This window comes from Myotis lucifugus, unplaced genomic scaffold, assembly GCF_000147115.1.
Source record: "Myotis lucifugus unplaced genomic scaffold, Myoluc2.0 scaffold_3, whole genome shotgun sequence".
Taxonomy (NCBI): domain Eukaryota; kingdom Metazoa; phylum Chordata; class Mammalia; order Chiroptera; family Vespertilionidae; genus Myotis; species Myotis lucifugus.
Window position 1 is genome coordinate 9,910,757 of NW_005871051.1, and position 17,069 is coordinate 9,927,825.

General features: G+C 38.3%; 1 protein-coding gene across 4 annotated transcripts in view; it reads right to left on the minus strand.

Moving 5' to 3' along the window:
* INO80D (INO80 complex subunit D) overlaps positions 1-17,069 on the minus strand; it is a 52,027-nt gene that overhangs the window by 11,907 nt on the left and 23,051 nt on the right. For all 4 annotated transcript variants that reach the window (XM_023760532.1, XM_023760535.1, XM_006082432.3 and 1 more), the window contains 6 exons: positions 14,302-14,410; positions 8,584-8,808; positions 6,402-6,511; positions 4,351-4,484; positions 2,184-2,401; positions 1,339-1,496 (listed from right to left, as the gene is read on the minus strand). In XM_023760532.1, coding sequence (XP_023616300.1) covers positions 1,339-1,496; positions 2,184-2,401; positions 4,351-4,484; positions 6,402-6,511; positions 8,584-8,808; positions 14,302-14,410 — 954 coding nt within the window. The remainder of the gene's footprint in view (positions 1-1,338; positions 1,497-2,183; positions 2,402-4,350; positions 4,485-6,401; positions 6,512-8,583; positions 8,809-14,301; positions 14,411-17,069) is intronic.

A 17,069-nucleotide genomic window follows, 5' to 3' on the forward strand; every position in this document is an offset into this window, starting at 1 on the left:
GCGAGGTTTAGCACAGCACTGGGCACTCGACTCATTTCACAAGCTAACTTTTATAAGGCTTCTGCACTGCTTTCTACTACTTCCCTCTCAATCTTCATTCTTTTTCCATTTGTAAGTAATGTTTGTAATATGGAAGCTGATGGGCCTACCCTGATTTTATTATCAATATTTATAAAAAAATCTATGGTTAGAAGCTTGATTAATTCACCACAAAAATATCCAGCTTTTAATAGTGAAAGAAACAGTCGAAGAGTGTAAAAGATTCCCCATGAAAACACCAGATAATTGGTGGGATTAAGCCAGTGGTTCTCAGCCTTCTGGCCCTTTAAATACAGTTCCTCATGTTGTGACCCAACCATAAAATTATTTTTGTTGCTACTTCATAACTGTGATGTTGCTACTGTTATGAATCGTAATGTAAATATCTGATATGCAGGATGGTCTTAGGCGACCCCTGTGAAAGGGTCGTTTGACCATCAGGTTGAGAACCACTGGATTAAGCAAACTGCTTTGGAAAAGTATATTTCAACTAAAGTACAGGGTAGAGTATTAAAATCAGAACAAGTTCTAAATGCCTTCAATAAACTCAAGTTTGAAATGTCTTTGCTCAAAAGGAAACTCAAGCCTGGTCAGTGTGGCTCAGTGGTTGAGTGTCGACCTATGAACCAGGTCACAGTTCAATTCCTGGTCAGGGCACATGCCTGGGTTGCAGGGTTAATCCAATCAATTGCAAGTGGCATCCGATCAATGATTCTCTCTCATCATTGATGTTTCTATCTCTCTCTCCCCCTCCCTTCCACTCTCTGAAATCAATAAAAACATATTTAAAATAAATTAACTCGAGTATAATTACTCATTTTAAAGGAGTGAAGTTTTAACATGGCTACTGAACTATCCACCTACTAAGTCTATATGGGGTTGAACAAATTGCACAATCCTTACTTTCTGGAAAGGAGAAACTAGCTCATGCAGCTTCATATTCTCTATCTACAGTGGAAGACATTCTATGTGATAATGAATATTTCAAACACATCTCAAAAAACTATTTCCCTTTTTATGAACTCATTTTAAAACTCACTTTTTAAAATATATTTTTTATTGATTTTAGAGAAGAAGGGATAGGGGGAGAGAGATAGAAACATCAATGATGAGAGAGAATCATTGATCGGCTGCCTCCTGCACGCCCCCTACTGGGGATGGAGCCTGCAACCCAGGCATGTGCCCTTAACCGGAATCGAACCTGGGACCCTTCAGTGCACAGGCTGACTGACGCTCTATCCCGAGCCAAACCAGTTAGGGCTAAAACTCACTTTTCTTGACTAACAATATTGACAATACCTTCAAAAAAATCAAAATCCTGTAAGTCATCAGGCAGCCGTGGCAGGACGTCCGAGAAGTCCTCCTGGTTCAATTCCAAGTCGTGTGGAATGTCAGTGATCTCATTGGCAATGTCATCCGGCAACTCATCAGCACTCAGCTCTGGCGTGGATGGGCTCCTGGGGAAGAGGACATGGTTGCCCCACCGCTCCCCTTGACCTTCACACCATGCCCCCCAGACAGGGTCCTCAAGCAAGAAATCGGGAAAACCTAACTCAAAATGCCTCCTTCCTACTTTAAAAGAAGGAAATTTGAAAGCAAACCGACCTCACCACATATAGTCACATATTTCTACAACCTTTACTCATGTATTGAGACAACCATTTCAAAATAATATTTTATACTTCAAATTAGAATAAATTACAGTTTGGTATATCAAGTGTCTCAATACTTTTTATAGGATTTCAAATCTGGTCAACATAATAATATTTAAAAATGAAATAAACAGATAAAACTAAAATGCTTAGCTGAAACAGAAGCCTCATTCATCTGGTCAAATGCATACCCCTGCCAAAACTAATAATGCATCAAATTTCTGATGGACATATATGGAATTTCTGTAGAATAGAAAAGTCTGAGAGTAGACAATTAAATCCTCAATTTCAACATCTGCTCTCTTTGTTTTAAACAAAAGCTTTATTTCAGATATATCCCAATCAGATATTTGGTAAAAATTGTGCTGAAAACTAAAAAGTTTAGGCTGATGCACCAAATGGTGTATTGTAGCCTAGCTCCAGCACTAGAGAAGTGAATGAACCGAGGTGTCCTGAGAACAATCGGAACCCGTGGACTCGGGCGTCACTGACCGGATCTGAGAGGCCTCCACTGGCAGTGAGACGCTGGTGGGCATGCTGAGGTTCCCTTGGGGTACTGCAGGGGGAATGGGCTTTTGGGGTCGACGAGGTCCACGCCTTCGCTTCTTCTTGTGTTTTTTGGTAAGGGCAGGAGGCTTGGTTTTTTTCCTGGGTTTCCTCTGTTGCTGGTGCTGAACTTTCCGGGAGCTATCTCCTCTCAAGAAATTATCCTTTGAAATAAATAAAGGGGTATTTTTAAACTGAGATTATTTGGGGAAAATCTAACAGCTACCTAAAAAAAAAAATACCTATATCTTTTAATATTTTACATAATGCCTAAATACACTAAATACCTAAAATTATATATAATAAACAAATGAATTAAAAACCCCATTTTTTATATAATGCAAATCAATTCAACATATACATATCACTCTCCCACATTTAAAGACATTGTGATGGGTGCTGTAGCATAAAATATTTTAAAATTTAATTTGCAGTTTCAAAGGATTTACTCTGCCATGGCAAAAACATGAATACATATATAAATACAGTAGAGAAAATTGGGCAATAGTGACATAAACACCTCTGGGAAAACGAAAGAAAAATCAATTACTTTTAGTTTTGTGGGATTAAAAGACAAGTAAAATTTTTAAGTCCTTGGGGTTGAGGGGAAGACCTTTCTAGGCTAAAGAAAATAGCAGAAACCAGTCAAAAAGAACAGTAAATAATTGTGTTTGACTGGTACTTGGGGCATAATGGAGGATGAAGTACAGAAGTAAGCTATAAAGAAGTTTGATACCAGATCATGTATGACTTTGAATACCCTACTAAAGATTTTAAACTTATTTTATAGGCAACGGGGAATCATTTTTGATGAGAGGAGTAGCACACATGTGCAAAGTTGGTCACAGCTTTTTGTATCGTCACTGTTTGAATTAACGTAAATGCATTGCTGGTTTTACATGTAGAGGAAAAACTATTGTGTAAGCAGAAAAACAAAGAGCAGCAGGGTATAAAATTATTATTAGTGAAGCAAAAACATTCAGTATTGAAGAACTGATCACAATTCCTTTTTTTTTTTTGCAAAGCAAAATCCCAATGAGAAGGGAAAATAACCACAAAGGAGAGGAAGCTGGATTATAGTTGATGTAAGTAGAAAATACTACCTTCCACAGGTCAAATAATTCAGCTGAAAGCAAGAATGATATAGAATCTATGTCTAACAAACCTATAAATGGTAAGAAATGCACTGTGTAGAACTTTTTCTTCCTTGGTGGTACATACAAAAAGTGGTTTTTACAACCAATGTCACCTTCGATTTGATGAGTTCAGCAATAACACAGCTAAATAAATAAACAAAGAATAGACAATAGTATCGAAAGAATAGTAACTGCGTTGGCCGGTGTGGCTCAGTTGGTTGAGCAGCGTCCCGAGCACCAAAAGATCACTGGCTCTGTTCTCAATCAGGGACCCCTGAAACTGTAGCGTGCCTACAGTGGGCAAGAACTGTTCCCTCAGCATTGTAGTACATATGCTTTAACAATACCTTGCACATAGCAGAAGAACTCATTAAGTGTCTGATGGGTGAAAACAATAAAAGTGCATGTATTTGAAATGATTGCGTAATCAGATAGGTCACTAATTCAGACTCATCTTTCCTCTAAACTATTCTCAATTAATTAAGACTTATAACATTAACATTAACAAAAATAATGATTGTTCAATACAAACACAGCAAGGTTTGGCTTTTGGCCAAAATTTTAACAAATAGCCAAAACATTCAGAGAACTGTATCTAAAAACAACAAAAACCTAGAGAAATAGGGCAAAAAGGAGCATGGGAAATCTGCTAGGTCTAAGAAAATATAACTTAAGGAGAAGAGAAGTATAGAATAGGGATAGATAGTAAATAAAATACCCATATTTAAGAAACTGCTAAAACACTGCTGCTGTTTATAAAGGAGGGTATGAAATCAATTCAATGAGTCAAGACCAGCAATGTTTTTTTAGTAAAATAGAACAGCCTAGCAAGTATCAGGTACTAAAAGTATTGTTTCATAAAACTTATTTCAGTGATTCATATACATAGTTTGTACTAAGTCACAAAATACTTCCTTTTATGGAAAGCTATCAAAAGTTTGAAAGCCTCTGCTGCAGAAAATAAAATCTGGACTTACCATTTTTTTGGCATGTTCTTCACACAGAGGTGTCTGGTGTGTGATGTCAAAAACAGGCACAGAGCACTGCTGTCCATCTGCAAACTTGGCCGTGCAGCTTGAGAAGAGCTGCTGAGAGCGGTTCAAGAGGATGTCTGGGGTTTTTTAAGTTAGGAATCAAACACACTGCAACTCTACTTAACGTTTCAATTTTTACGTAAAATTTTCTTCTTTCCTCACTTGTGCTTAGTAAGTATAAATTTTATTATTTATAAACGCTAAAGAACCAACCCAACTCCTGAGATGGGAAAACAATGATAGTTTTATCATTATTTATCAGGAGATACGCCTGAAGGAGTCTATTTTGCAACGGGCACCTAAATACTCGTCTCCTTTATGGTCATTCTGATTTCTGTTATTGGGGAAGCAAGGTCATTTCCTTTTTAGCACGCTACCTCCCAGAAGTTCCACTATAATGGTTAAAAATAACAATACTTTCTTATAAGGAAAACTTCCTCATATATGATACTCACCACGAAGAATAAAAACATCTGAAACTAATACAAAATATTTAATATATACTGTTATTGAAAAAATAAAGAATACAACATAATTAGTTAGCTATAGATATAATTCTAAAAAAAGTCTCATCTACCCAAATTTGGATTTTTCACCTCATATTTCCAACACTAAACTCAAACTTACAACTTAAGAAAAATTCCTTTTAAATCAAAACTGTACTACTAAAATTGGAACATCAGCTCTACAGCACCAACCTTTTTTTTAAATTTTTTAAAAAATATATTTTATTGATTTTTTACAGAGAGGAAGGGATAGAGAGTTAGAAACATCGATGAGAGAGAAACATCGATCAGTTGCCTCCTGCACACCCCACACAGGGGATGTGCCCGCAACCAAGGTACATGCCCTTGACTGGAATCAAACCTGGGACCTTTCAGTCCGCAGGCCAATGCTCTATCCACTGAGCCAAACCAGTCAGGGCCAACATTTTTAAGCATCCATACTTTTAGCCTCTAACTACATTTCCCCGAAATTTAGTTTATATCTATTAAGGAAGTATCTTATTTCCCTTATGCTTTTATAGTTAAGACTCTTCATAAGCCTTTACTGCACAGAAACTGCTGCTAAAAAAGTTGTGAAAATACAACCCCAAGAATAGAAAGGAGGGCAAAAGTCAGGTAGTACATTAAGTAACTGTTACCATATAAATTTTTTAAGTGCTACTCTTTTTAAATGTTTAATAAAAGTGAGAGCAATAAGATTTCATAACCAGCCTGAAGCCCTTACTATAAGTTTTCTTCAAGTATTTTCTGTCTGAAGGTATTTTCTTTCTTAGCGATGTTTATATTTTATTCATTTCAAATCAGCGCTGTACTCAATACAAGTAGCAAATTAAAACCACAGCAAAAGGCACACTGTAAAACTGTATGTTTCTAGAAGATTAAAAACAGTTTCTTAATAATATGATTTGATTTTTCCATCAATCAATGTTACAGCTACTTGTTACAAATTATCTAGAACCATTGGATGGATTGAAATTCTGTTAACAAAATTTAATCAAGTGACAGCCACTGGAAGAACCCGCTAGTTGCTGTCAATTTTGCTTATTGCAATGTGATTCTAGAATGAACAACTGCAATGATATAAACAGAAAAAATTACCCAGAGGACATCATGGAAATTAGAAGTTATATAAAAATTATTTTAAATATTAAATAGAGATGATTACAAAAGTCATTCACTTGGCTTAAGAAACACTCAGCCCTAGCCAGTTTGGCTCAGTGGATAGAGCGTCGGCCTGCGGACTGAAGGGTCCCAGGTTCCGTTCTGGTCAAGGGCACATGCCCGGGTTGCAGGCTCGATCCCCAGTAGGGGATGTGTAGGAGGAGCTGATCAATGATTCCCTCTCATCACTGATGTTTCTATCTCTCTCTCCCTCTCCCTTCCTCTCTGAAATCAATAATATATTTAAAAAAAAAAAAAAAAGAATGAAACACTCAGCCCTGAATGAGTCAAGACTTGAACACACACTCAATTTAGTTTGTAGGATACGTTGGAAACAATGTCTCGTGAATGGAAGGGCTTTGTTAGTGCACTGTTCACCCTTCACCATGCCACTGCATGCTGCTGGTTCCACCTCCCTCCACTTGGTCCGGCTTATGCTAAGGAAGGAAAAAAAAATAATTTTTAAAAAATGCTTTAAGAATGCAGGACAATATTTCAACACTATGTTACTATAAAGTAATACCAACATTTTACCTCTCTACATTCACTAAATAAATGTAAATATGGGTTACAATGACCAGTTCCACAGTTTCCCTAATCTACTAACAAAAGAAAAAAATCAGTTTTAACTATGCCTATCTGTTTTCTTCTTATTAAAGTGATATTTTGATTCCTTTTACTTCACAAAGAAGATTGTAGAGAAAAGTGATGAAGAACATGAGACTAGATGAATCAGACCTGGTTCTGAAAATCAGCTCTCCCTCTTACTAGCTGTGTGACCGTGGCAAGTTACTTAGCCTTACTTAAGTCTCAACTGCCTCACCTGTAAAGTAGAGATAAGAAAAGATAACACATCTAAAATACCATCAAATACAGTATGATACCTAATAAACAGTCAAGCCTACTATCTGGAGACAACCACTACTAAAATTTAGATATAAATTCCTAAAATGTTCACATACTATATATATTCAAGGTTACCTGAAAATGTAATAACTAAAAAGTGTGAAATAATACTCAATACAGAACGAAGCCTTCTAAATGTGAAAATTATTTCGCTAGTTAAATAAGATGTTTTCATCAATAAAATATTATATAAACATTATAAATCATATTTTCAAAACAATCTAAGGACATTGGGGAATGGCTATATTTTTAAGGGGGAAAAATGGACACATAACTCTTAAGACAATATAGATCTAATTTTGCTTAATTACATACATAAAAATGAAAAAATGTAAAGACTGACATTCATATTATGAAACCATTAAAAGTCATGTTTTAAAGTAAAAAGGAGGTCATAATTCAGTGTTAAGTGGGAAAAAAGCAAAGAATAAAATACATATAGCATGATCTCAATTTTGCTTTTTAATACAAATACATGGCTCACTGGAGATTCACACACACACACACACACACAGAGAGAGAGAGAGAGGAGGGGGGGAGAGAGAGAGAGAGAGAGAGAGAGAGAGAGAGAGAAAGAGAAAGAGAGACTAGAAGGAAATAGAATAAAAATGTTCACAGTGCTCGTTCTGTTTTGTGAATGATGATATTATTATTTATGGAGATTCCCCGCTTAAAAAATATTTATTTATTTTATTTTTAAATATATTTTTACTGATTTCAGAGAGGAAGGGAGAGGGAGAGAGATAGAAACATCAATGATGAGAGAGAATCATTGATTGGTTGCCTCCTGTATGGCCACTACTGGGGATTGAGCCCACAAACCAGATATGTGCCCTGACCTGGAATCTAACTGGTGACCCCTTGGTTCATGCGTCGACACTCAACTAACTGAGTCACACTGGCCAGGCACTGCCCTTTTTATATATTTTTCACAGTAAGACAAGTATCTGCACTATAAACAGTGACTTTCCCCCCCAAAGACATCCAGTGTTAATAAAGTATTTAAACATACAATGTAGATATTAACAGAAACACATTTCAAATAAAAAATTTTTAAAAATAAAAAATGTAAAATGCCACTTTCATAGTAAAAACTATGAATATTACTTTTAAATAACATACAAAATTTCTAGGCATTGTATTTTTTTTTAAAGATAGGTAACATTCTCTTATCCTTTACTGAATAAATTCTAATCAAACTCTAGAAAAATACAGTAATGCTTTAAATTTTTTTAAAATTCTCACAGGAGAGCATGCTTAGAGAGAGGAAGGGGGAGAGAGAGGAAGAGAGAGACAGAAAGAGACAGACAGGCATCAAAGTGAGAGAGACATCGATCAGCTACCTTCTGATCTGTGCCCTGACAGGGTTCGACTGAACCTACAACCCCCAGCTGGGCAGTAATGCTTTAATTTTAATGTCGGCTCATGCAGTATTATTTTGCCATCCATGTAGAACCTTATTTGAGCAACAAAACCAAAATACAATGCATAAATATTTCAGACTTAAGTGCCCGCAGCCCACCGTGTCTCAGCTATCTTCTCAGAAAGTACAAAAAAAGAGAGGACAGGTTCCTTAGAAGTGGGCGCTGCGCACGGCTCTGACCTGGTTCGGTGGCACGCAGCTCTCTGCAGTTCTTGGATTAACTGGCCAGCGCACTCTGGTTCTCGACTGGCCGCCTGCAGCAAGGCTTTCCTAAACGTGTGCCGGCATTTCTTTTGACGGGATTCTGCCCGCTCCAGGCGGCAGAGGTGCTTATATTTCTGCTGAAAGTAAGTGCAAAGTTGGGTCACCCTGGAGCTCCTACTCTCCGTGTCATCGTCATCTGACCTGGAAGGTGCAAAGAGAGAAGTGAAAACCTGATTACCTGTGAGGCTCCTTCTAGAAAAGGGAAACGCGGGGAGGAAGGGTAGCTGGATGCACAGGGTTAAAATCTGTGCCCTGTGAACACATACTTAACAAAATTAGTGGAAGAGAATTCCAGCAGAGCTGAAAATAAGCACAATATTTCAACAATAAGGCAGGCAACAGAGGCAACCCAATGCTTTAAGCTTAACCTTCTCAGCACATCAGAGTTAGACAGTAGTGCTCTGTGTCTTCTAAACTCTTAGGAAGAATATATTACTTACCTTTACTTAATAAAAAGTCTCAGTAAGTGACATGACAGCTATGAGGAAACAGCATAATTTCGTAAGATAGGTCATACCAGAAATAGAGCCGTGAATTCTAACAGTACATTACCAAAGAGCTGCCCGTTTAGACACACTGGCTTTTCTTGCTAAACACACACAAAAATTTATTGTAGGGATCACAATCATTCTACAGAATTTTTTTTAACCACAGGAGATGTCCTACACATTTCATACACCAGGTTTTCTTCTGTCTTTATGCTAATGTCACTGATTGGGAGCACTGCATTGAAAAGGATGCTAAGGGCACATCCAGACTCCATGAGAAAGAGCGGTCAGTCAGCAATGTCCACTACCCACCAGGTTAGAAAGGGCACCTTTCTATCTCACTTTTTACTGTTGGAAATAAGGCACACTAGGCTTGGATACAGACCATGTTAATTATTTTCTCTTTTTCTCTTCAATTGTAACATAAACAAATAGCACCCATGTGACCCTACAAACAAAATGTTATCTTACTCATCTTCTGTAAATCATTGCTTGGTTTCTCTTCTCGAGCGGCATCCCTCCCTTTTCCTTCAGAATAGCCCATTAACAGGCTGTCGGCCAAATTCCATTTAGTGTATGTCCTAAGAAACATGTTCCCTTCAGTGTACACTCTCTACAGGTATACCAATTGAAGGCTTTTACTTCAACCTTTTCATTTATTCAACATTCAACAGTTACTGTATGTCTACTACGCTAAGTACCATAGAGGAGAAACAAAACATTAAGGAGTTTGCAATGTAATTTAGACAAGATAAATGCATCCCAAAAGTTAAACAATTCAAGAGGATAGACTCAGTACCTGAAACTGTGGGGCAGTCAGAACAATGATTCAAACATCTGACCTCAAATTTGAAAAGTTTAGCTGCTCTTTAAAATGTCAGATTCCCAAGACCTTCCTGAGACCTAAACCAGAGTTTCCATGGGATGGGGCCCAGGAATCTTTATTATGAACTAGAGGCCCGATGCATGAAAATTCATGTACTGGAGGGGGGTCCCTCAGCCCGGCCTGCCCCCTCTCACAGTCTGGGAGTCCTCAGGGGCAGGAGGTGACCCGGCAATCAGGGGAAGGCAATGCCCCATCACACCTCTGCTGCTGCCACTGCTGGCAGCGCAAGCCTCGGCCGGCCCTGGTTACCTGAGCCTCGGGCGGCCCTGGGCAGCTGGGGGGCTGAAAGGACTGGGGAACTCTGGAAGCAGGCGCGTGGCAGGGCTGAGGGGACTGGGTGCCGCCATCTTTGAGGGCGGGGCAGTCAATTAGCATATTCCCTCCTTATTGGCTGTGGGCATCACCATCTTTGCGATGGTGTGAGGGTCAATTAGCATATCCATCTTTATTAGATAGATTGTTGCCCCAAGTCCCACAGCAAGTGTCAATTTGGGAGTTGTATCAGAGCCCTAAGGGCTGTATCGTTAATGCAAAGTCAAAACAGTAAGTAACATGAGAGAGGCATAGATAAAGTGCTATTAATGTTCACTAGAAAGATTGCTGGATAAGAGAAAGGCTTTGCAGAGGAGATGACAACAGAACCGAAGCTTGAAGAAAAGGCAGAATTTGAAGATCAGACACAAAAGGTACCTCACAAGGATAAAACAATATAGGCCAAGATACAGAGATGGACAGGATGGAGAACAGCAAGTAGCTTGGTTTGGCTAAAGTGTGGGGTTTGTAGGAGAGTGATGGTAGGTAAGGTAAACTTTCTACACCTGAACGCCAGACTAAAGAGTTGAACCTTTTATTCCAAGGCAGTGAAGAACCGTGTAGATTTTTAAGAAAATAGGTCACAGTAAGAGCTGTGCATGAGCAGGATTACACCATCAGCAGATGTGAGTGGAGGAACAGACAGAAGAAGAGAACAGTGAGGAAATGATTATAAAACTCCAGGTAAGAGATAACAGGGAGCCACACCATAGTGGCAACAGCAGAACTGGAGAGGATGAGGGGTAACAACTGGGCAAGGGAAATGGAAGGGACAATAATCACTCAGCAGTTTCCACCAGCAATGACCAGGGAACAGGAGCAAGAGCAGATTTGGGGCAAAAAATAAATTCCATTTCAGACCCAGCGAATTTCAAGTAGAGCTGAGGTATGAGAGGGAGCGGTGGCAAAACCGTTGGAAATGATAAACTGGAGCGCACTTGGGGATGAGATACAGATTTCAGAGTCAACAACTAACAACTGAAAGACATGGGAGTGACTAAAGTAAAAAGCCAGAGATAACAGAACGAAAAAGACATATAAGGGCCATTATCATCAAAGAATTAACTCAATTTGGTGACTGGATATGAAGGATAAGAAAGTCACTAAGGACTCAGTGACTTTGAATCCGTATAACTAGGAGGACGGATGTGCCATTAATAGAAAAAGAAAAGAGAGGAGAAACAGCAAGTCCTAGGGAAAGTAAAGCCAGTGGGTAAGCACTTGCCAAAACTGTTGTTTGAAAAGACTATTACTGCAGGGAGGACTGGCCTAGATCAGTGGTTCTCAGGTGATGGCGGAAAGATGCACCGGCTGCCACATCTTCACAGAAGTGTTTAGAGCTTACTCATAATTTCCACACTGCCCTTGCTGTGGACCAGTAACAAGTTTGCAGACCAGAGTAGGTCCACACATCATCCCTAACATGGTCCTAAACTAGAAATCTCCAACTTGCTTCCCACTTCTAAGATGCTATGACATTAATATCGCACACTGGGGTTTGCTAATGAAGAGTAGCAAACTGGGAAGGGAGGGGCCAGTTCCCATCGTTTACCAGCAGTGGAAAGGCCTGGCACCTAGAGGATTCTCAAGGTGTGCTACTTTCCTTCCTGCAAGGAAATGAGAGATATAGCTGGCTGGCTTGCCTATCCCTGAGGTTAAAAGGATGAAAAGACATGACATATGTAAGATCAAATGTAAGTACAGGCATTACAATTATTTAAATGCTAATAACTCCAAATACAGAGCAGTAAATTCCAAACCTGGTTTCCTAAGACTTCCGGCTTATCTATAATCTCAAGGCATGGCATGAAATTCCCCAAGTAAAATTCTTTTTACTTTACTTTTTAAAAACAACAAAAGAGCAAAAAGGTAACATCTGATAAAAATAGGGGAGTCAAAAAAAGGCACTACATATTGAGGAAAATAACGAGTTTAATTTTAGAAATCCTGAATTTAGGGTATGGCAGAATATTTAATAAGAAATATCTGATCAGCAGTTCTAACTCAAAAGAAAGGTCAGACCTGAGAAAAAAATCTGGGAGTTGTTCACATACAGGTAACAGTTGAAACAAAAAAAGGAGTAAAAGACGTATGGCAATATGGCAACTGAGATATTCTAAGGGACCCAAAGCAACTATATACAGGATAAGATAGGCTTATGGATGCATTTTTGGTCTCAAAGGAAGTAGATGAAATCTTTTTCTGAACTGCCTGGTCAAAAAACAAACCTGAAGACAGCAACAGAAACTTTCTAAAATGAAACAGAGAGAGGGAAAAATACTGGGGGAGAATGAGCAGGACATCAATAAGTTAGGGATAATTTCCAGCAGCCTAAAATATGTGTAACTAGAGTTTCTCAAATAGAAGGGGGAAGAAAAATAATTGAAGAAAACTTGGCCAAAAGTTTTCCAAATCTGATAAGACTTCTAAAACTACAGATCCAAAAGCTCAGTTGTACTTCTATCTGGAAGAAAGAATATGCTAATGGTAAGGAAACAGTTTTGAATGACATCTAAAATGGAACATGAAGAGAGGGAGAAGAAATACAGCATTTTCCAATAGTGTGTAGGAGATAGGGAGGGCAAGGACAAATAAGTGGAAGTCCCAGGACTGCAGAGGGATACCTCAGACTCTAAGTTAAGGACACTGACCATTAATAAACCTAACGAACTCTCTTTGCTCTCATTCCATGCCCAAGTAAGCGTCTGATTGCATTTTGCTTCTCATGTAGTTCTGCTTAGAGAACATCTGTACTACTTAAAGATTATATGTCTCACTGTAAACTGGTTATTTTGGTTTAGATGTCAGTGTCTAGTGAATCAGTTCCCTAAGCTTCATCTCCTCTGGGTGTACTTAGAAATCACATTTTGAAGTCTATATGTATGTCCACTCAATGAAACTGCAAAATTCTACGAGTTGACCTGAGGCAGATAGCTGCTTTCCTCTCCATCTCGCTGAATATCTAGTCAAACCACAGTTCTCTTCAAAAAAAATTATTAGCTGAGCTTGTGAGTGATCCTTTGGCCCTATAAATAAGGATGTATCTCAGTACCATCACACTGCACCAGGTGAATTCCTCTGACTCTAAGGCAGTCCCCTAGAAAACAACAACACTGGCTTCCTCACTATCACTGAAGGAGCTGCGCATTAATCTACAGCTTTCCAGTAAGGTAGATAACAAGAACCTTTCATGAGATTATCTTGAAAAACATGGTGGCACATTAGAAATATTCAGTGCATTAAATATTAAAGAATAGGTAAATCTTTCAGAAGACAGAGGTGACGTCAAAAACACTATTTCCAGCCCTGCCAGTGTTGCTTAGTGGTTGAGCATCGACTCAGGAACCAAGAAGTCACTGGTTAGATTCCCAGTAAAGGCACATGCCCGGGTTGCAGGCTTGATCCCCAGTAAGGGGCGTGCAGGAGGCAGCTGACAGCTGATTGAGGTTTCTCTCTCAATGTTTCTATCTCTCCCTCTCAAAAAAAAAAAAAAAAAAAAAAAAAAGTAAATAAAAACTTTCTTTTTTAAAGCACTATTTCCAGATACTATGGGGATAGGGCCAACAAAGATAAGGAGAACTCAAAGAATGGGACTTCCAAGTAGCCTTGGGACCACAGGCAAGTTCCTTAACCTAGCTGGGTCCTGATTTCCTCTTCTGTAAAATGAGGAAACGGGCTCAGATAATCACGAAGGTCCCTTTCAATTCAAAATTCTATTACGATTATTTCCCTCAGTGATAACTGGGAAAGGTACAGAAACAAGTTAACTAAGAAAACTTAAGAGTAACTTTCCTCAAACAATATAGTATATTTCTTTCCAGGTAGAATCTATTTTATCTCTCTTACAATAAAACTAGATCCAATAAGTTTTTCAAAAATTGCACACATAGGAAAGAATCGATCGGCTACAGTGGTAACTGGAGAATAAAAACGAAAAGGAAGACTTACGTGTGTCTTTCATATCTGAGGGTTTCTCGGATGGACCATGCAACCTGGTATGGCGAGGCCTGCTCCGAGTCCTCCAGTTCCTCTCCACTCTCTTCAGACCAGTCCAACCCTGGACAGGAAAGATTATTGCAAGTGAGAAAAAATTTACTTTTATTTAAAATTTAGATAAAAAGAAACCTGAAATATGTGACCTAACATCAATAGCAAGTGCTACCACAGTATGAATAAGTGCCTCTGGTGAGTGTCATCGCTATCTGACAAAGACATTAATAATGAATGTATGACATACATTCGGGCCTAAAACAATGACATTATAGCAAAAAGGCTATAGTCCAAGGATGGACTTTTTTTGTTTTTGTGTTTTTTCCCCCCCAATTTGTTTACATTCAATATTATTTTGTATTAGTTTCAGGTGTATAGCATAGTGGTTAGATAATCATATACTTTACAAAGTGTTTCCCTCAATATTTCCTGTACCCACATGACACCATACATTATTATTAATTACATTATTAGCTATATTCCCTATGCTGTACTTTATATCTCTGTGACTATTCTGTAACTACCAATTTGTATTTCTTAATTCCTTCACCCAGTCCCCCAACCGCCCTCCCCTCTGCCTACCATCAGTCTCTTGTCTGTGTTTATGAGTCTGTTTCAATTTTGTTCTTTAGATTCCACCTATAAGTGAAATCATATGGTATTTGTCTTTCTCTGGCTGACTTATTTCACTTAGCATAATAACCTCTAAGTCTACCCATACTGTTAGATTTCATTATTTTTTATGGATGAACTTCTTTTATCAGACATTTCACAAATGGAGCAGAACAACACAAGCAAAGAAAGTTCAAGTAAAAAAAAAAAGGGTAGACTTTCATAAGTATCAAAATATTATACACCTAAAATGTCAGAAAAGCAAAACATATTCCAAACGGTGAGAAAAGAAGTTCAGGCAAGAAAAAAGTCAAAAGGCGCCAGTGAAGTCACTCTAACGTCAACAAGGACCCTAGAAAGAATTGTCAAAGGTCAAGACATTCCATCCCCTTCCCAACACGAGTGGAGGAAAGGATTCATCCAGCAGGCGGGTCCATTCCCTGGCTCCTGCCTTCCATAGGATGAGGAAAGAGCAGGGTGGCTTGGGTTTCTTTGATTTTTTTTAAAAAATATATTTTATTGATTTTTTACAGAGTGGAAGGGAGAGAGAGAGTTAGAAACATTGATGAGAGAGAAACATCGATCAGCTGCCTCTTGCACACCCCCTACTGGGGATGCGCCCGCAACCCAGGTACATGCCCTTGACCAGAATCGAACCTGGGACCCTTCAGTCCGCAGGCCGACGCTCTATCCACTGAGCCAAACCGGTTTCGGCTCTTTTAATTTTTTAAACAACAGCTGCCCCATTTAGTGTTCTATTTTGAAAAACAAATTTATAGGGAAAAGTATAGAAATAGAGTATGAACAATGCTTACTTATTTTGTTAAATGCTATTGTTTTTAATGATTGGATAATTGTTAGCTTCCAAAAGAAAGGTTTTACTTGTTTAAAAGTTGTATAAATACTGACAATGATGAGCCTAAAATATGCCAGCATGTGAGACTACATTACTTTTTTTTTTTTTTTTTAAATATATTTTATTGATTTTTTTACAGAGAGGAAGGGAGAGAGATAGATAGTTAGAAACATCGATGGGAGAGAAACATCGACCAGCTGCCTCCTGCACATCTCCCACGGGGGATGTGCCCGCAACCAAGGTACATGCCCTTGACCGGAATCGAACCCGGGACCTAAAAGTTGTATAAATACTGACAATGATGAGCCTAAAATATGCCAGCATGTGAGACTACATTACTTTAATATACTCATGCTGCTGTTAAACTTTAATTAGATAACCAGTATTCTACATCTTCCTTCTTGAGACCGTCAAAAATCATTAAAGTTATATTTAAAAGGACTTCACAGATTTCTTCCATAATTTAAATCTTTTTTAAAAATTGATTTAGAGAGAGAAAGATGAAGGGAGGAGAGAGAGAGAAAAACATAGATCGGCTGCCTCCTGCATACCCACTACTGGGGTTTGAGCGTGCAACCCAGGAATATGCCTTGACCAGGAATTCAATCAGCAATCCTTAGGTGCATAGGACCACACTCAGTCAACTGAGCCACACCAGTCAGGGCTTCTTACATAATTTAAATAAGTTTACATGTGATAAATAGAGAAATTAAGATAAAGTTAACGGAAATGCAAACTTTAAATCAGTGGTTCTCATCAACCTTCCTAATGCTGTGACCCTTTAATACAGTTCCTCATGTTGTGGTGACCCCCAACCATAAAATTATTTTCGTTGCTACTTCATAACTGTAATTTTCCTACTGTTATGAATCATAATGTAAATATCTGATATGCAGGATATGTTTTCATTGTTCCAAATTGAACGTAATTAAAGCATAGTGATTAATCACAAAAACAATATGTAATTATATATGTGTTTTCCGATGGTCTTAGGTGACCCCTGTGAAAGGGTCGTTCGACCCTCAAAGGGGTCGTGACCCACAGGTTGAGAACCGCTGCTTTAAACGCTTAAAATTAAAGAACACATTGCCACTGGCATAAGAAACCTCAAATCTAGTTTCAAGATTTCAGGTCATTTTCAAAAGTAAGTTACTTTCTCTCAACTAAAATAATTAGTAATTTGTTTTGTTTTTTTTAAAGTAAAAAACAAGTGATCACAACAGCATCAGCCTCATGATGTTGAATGGTGCGTTCTTTC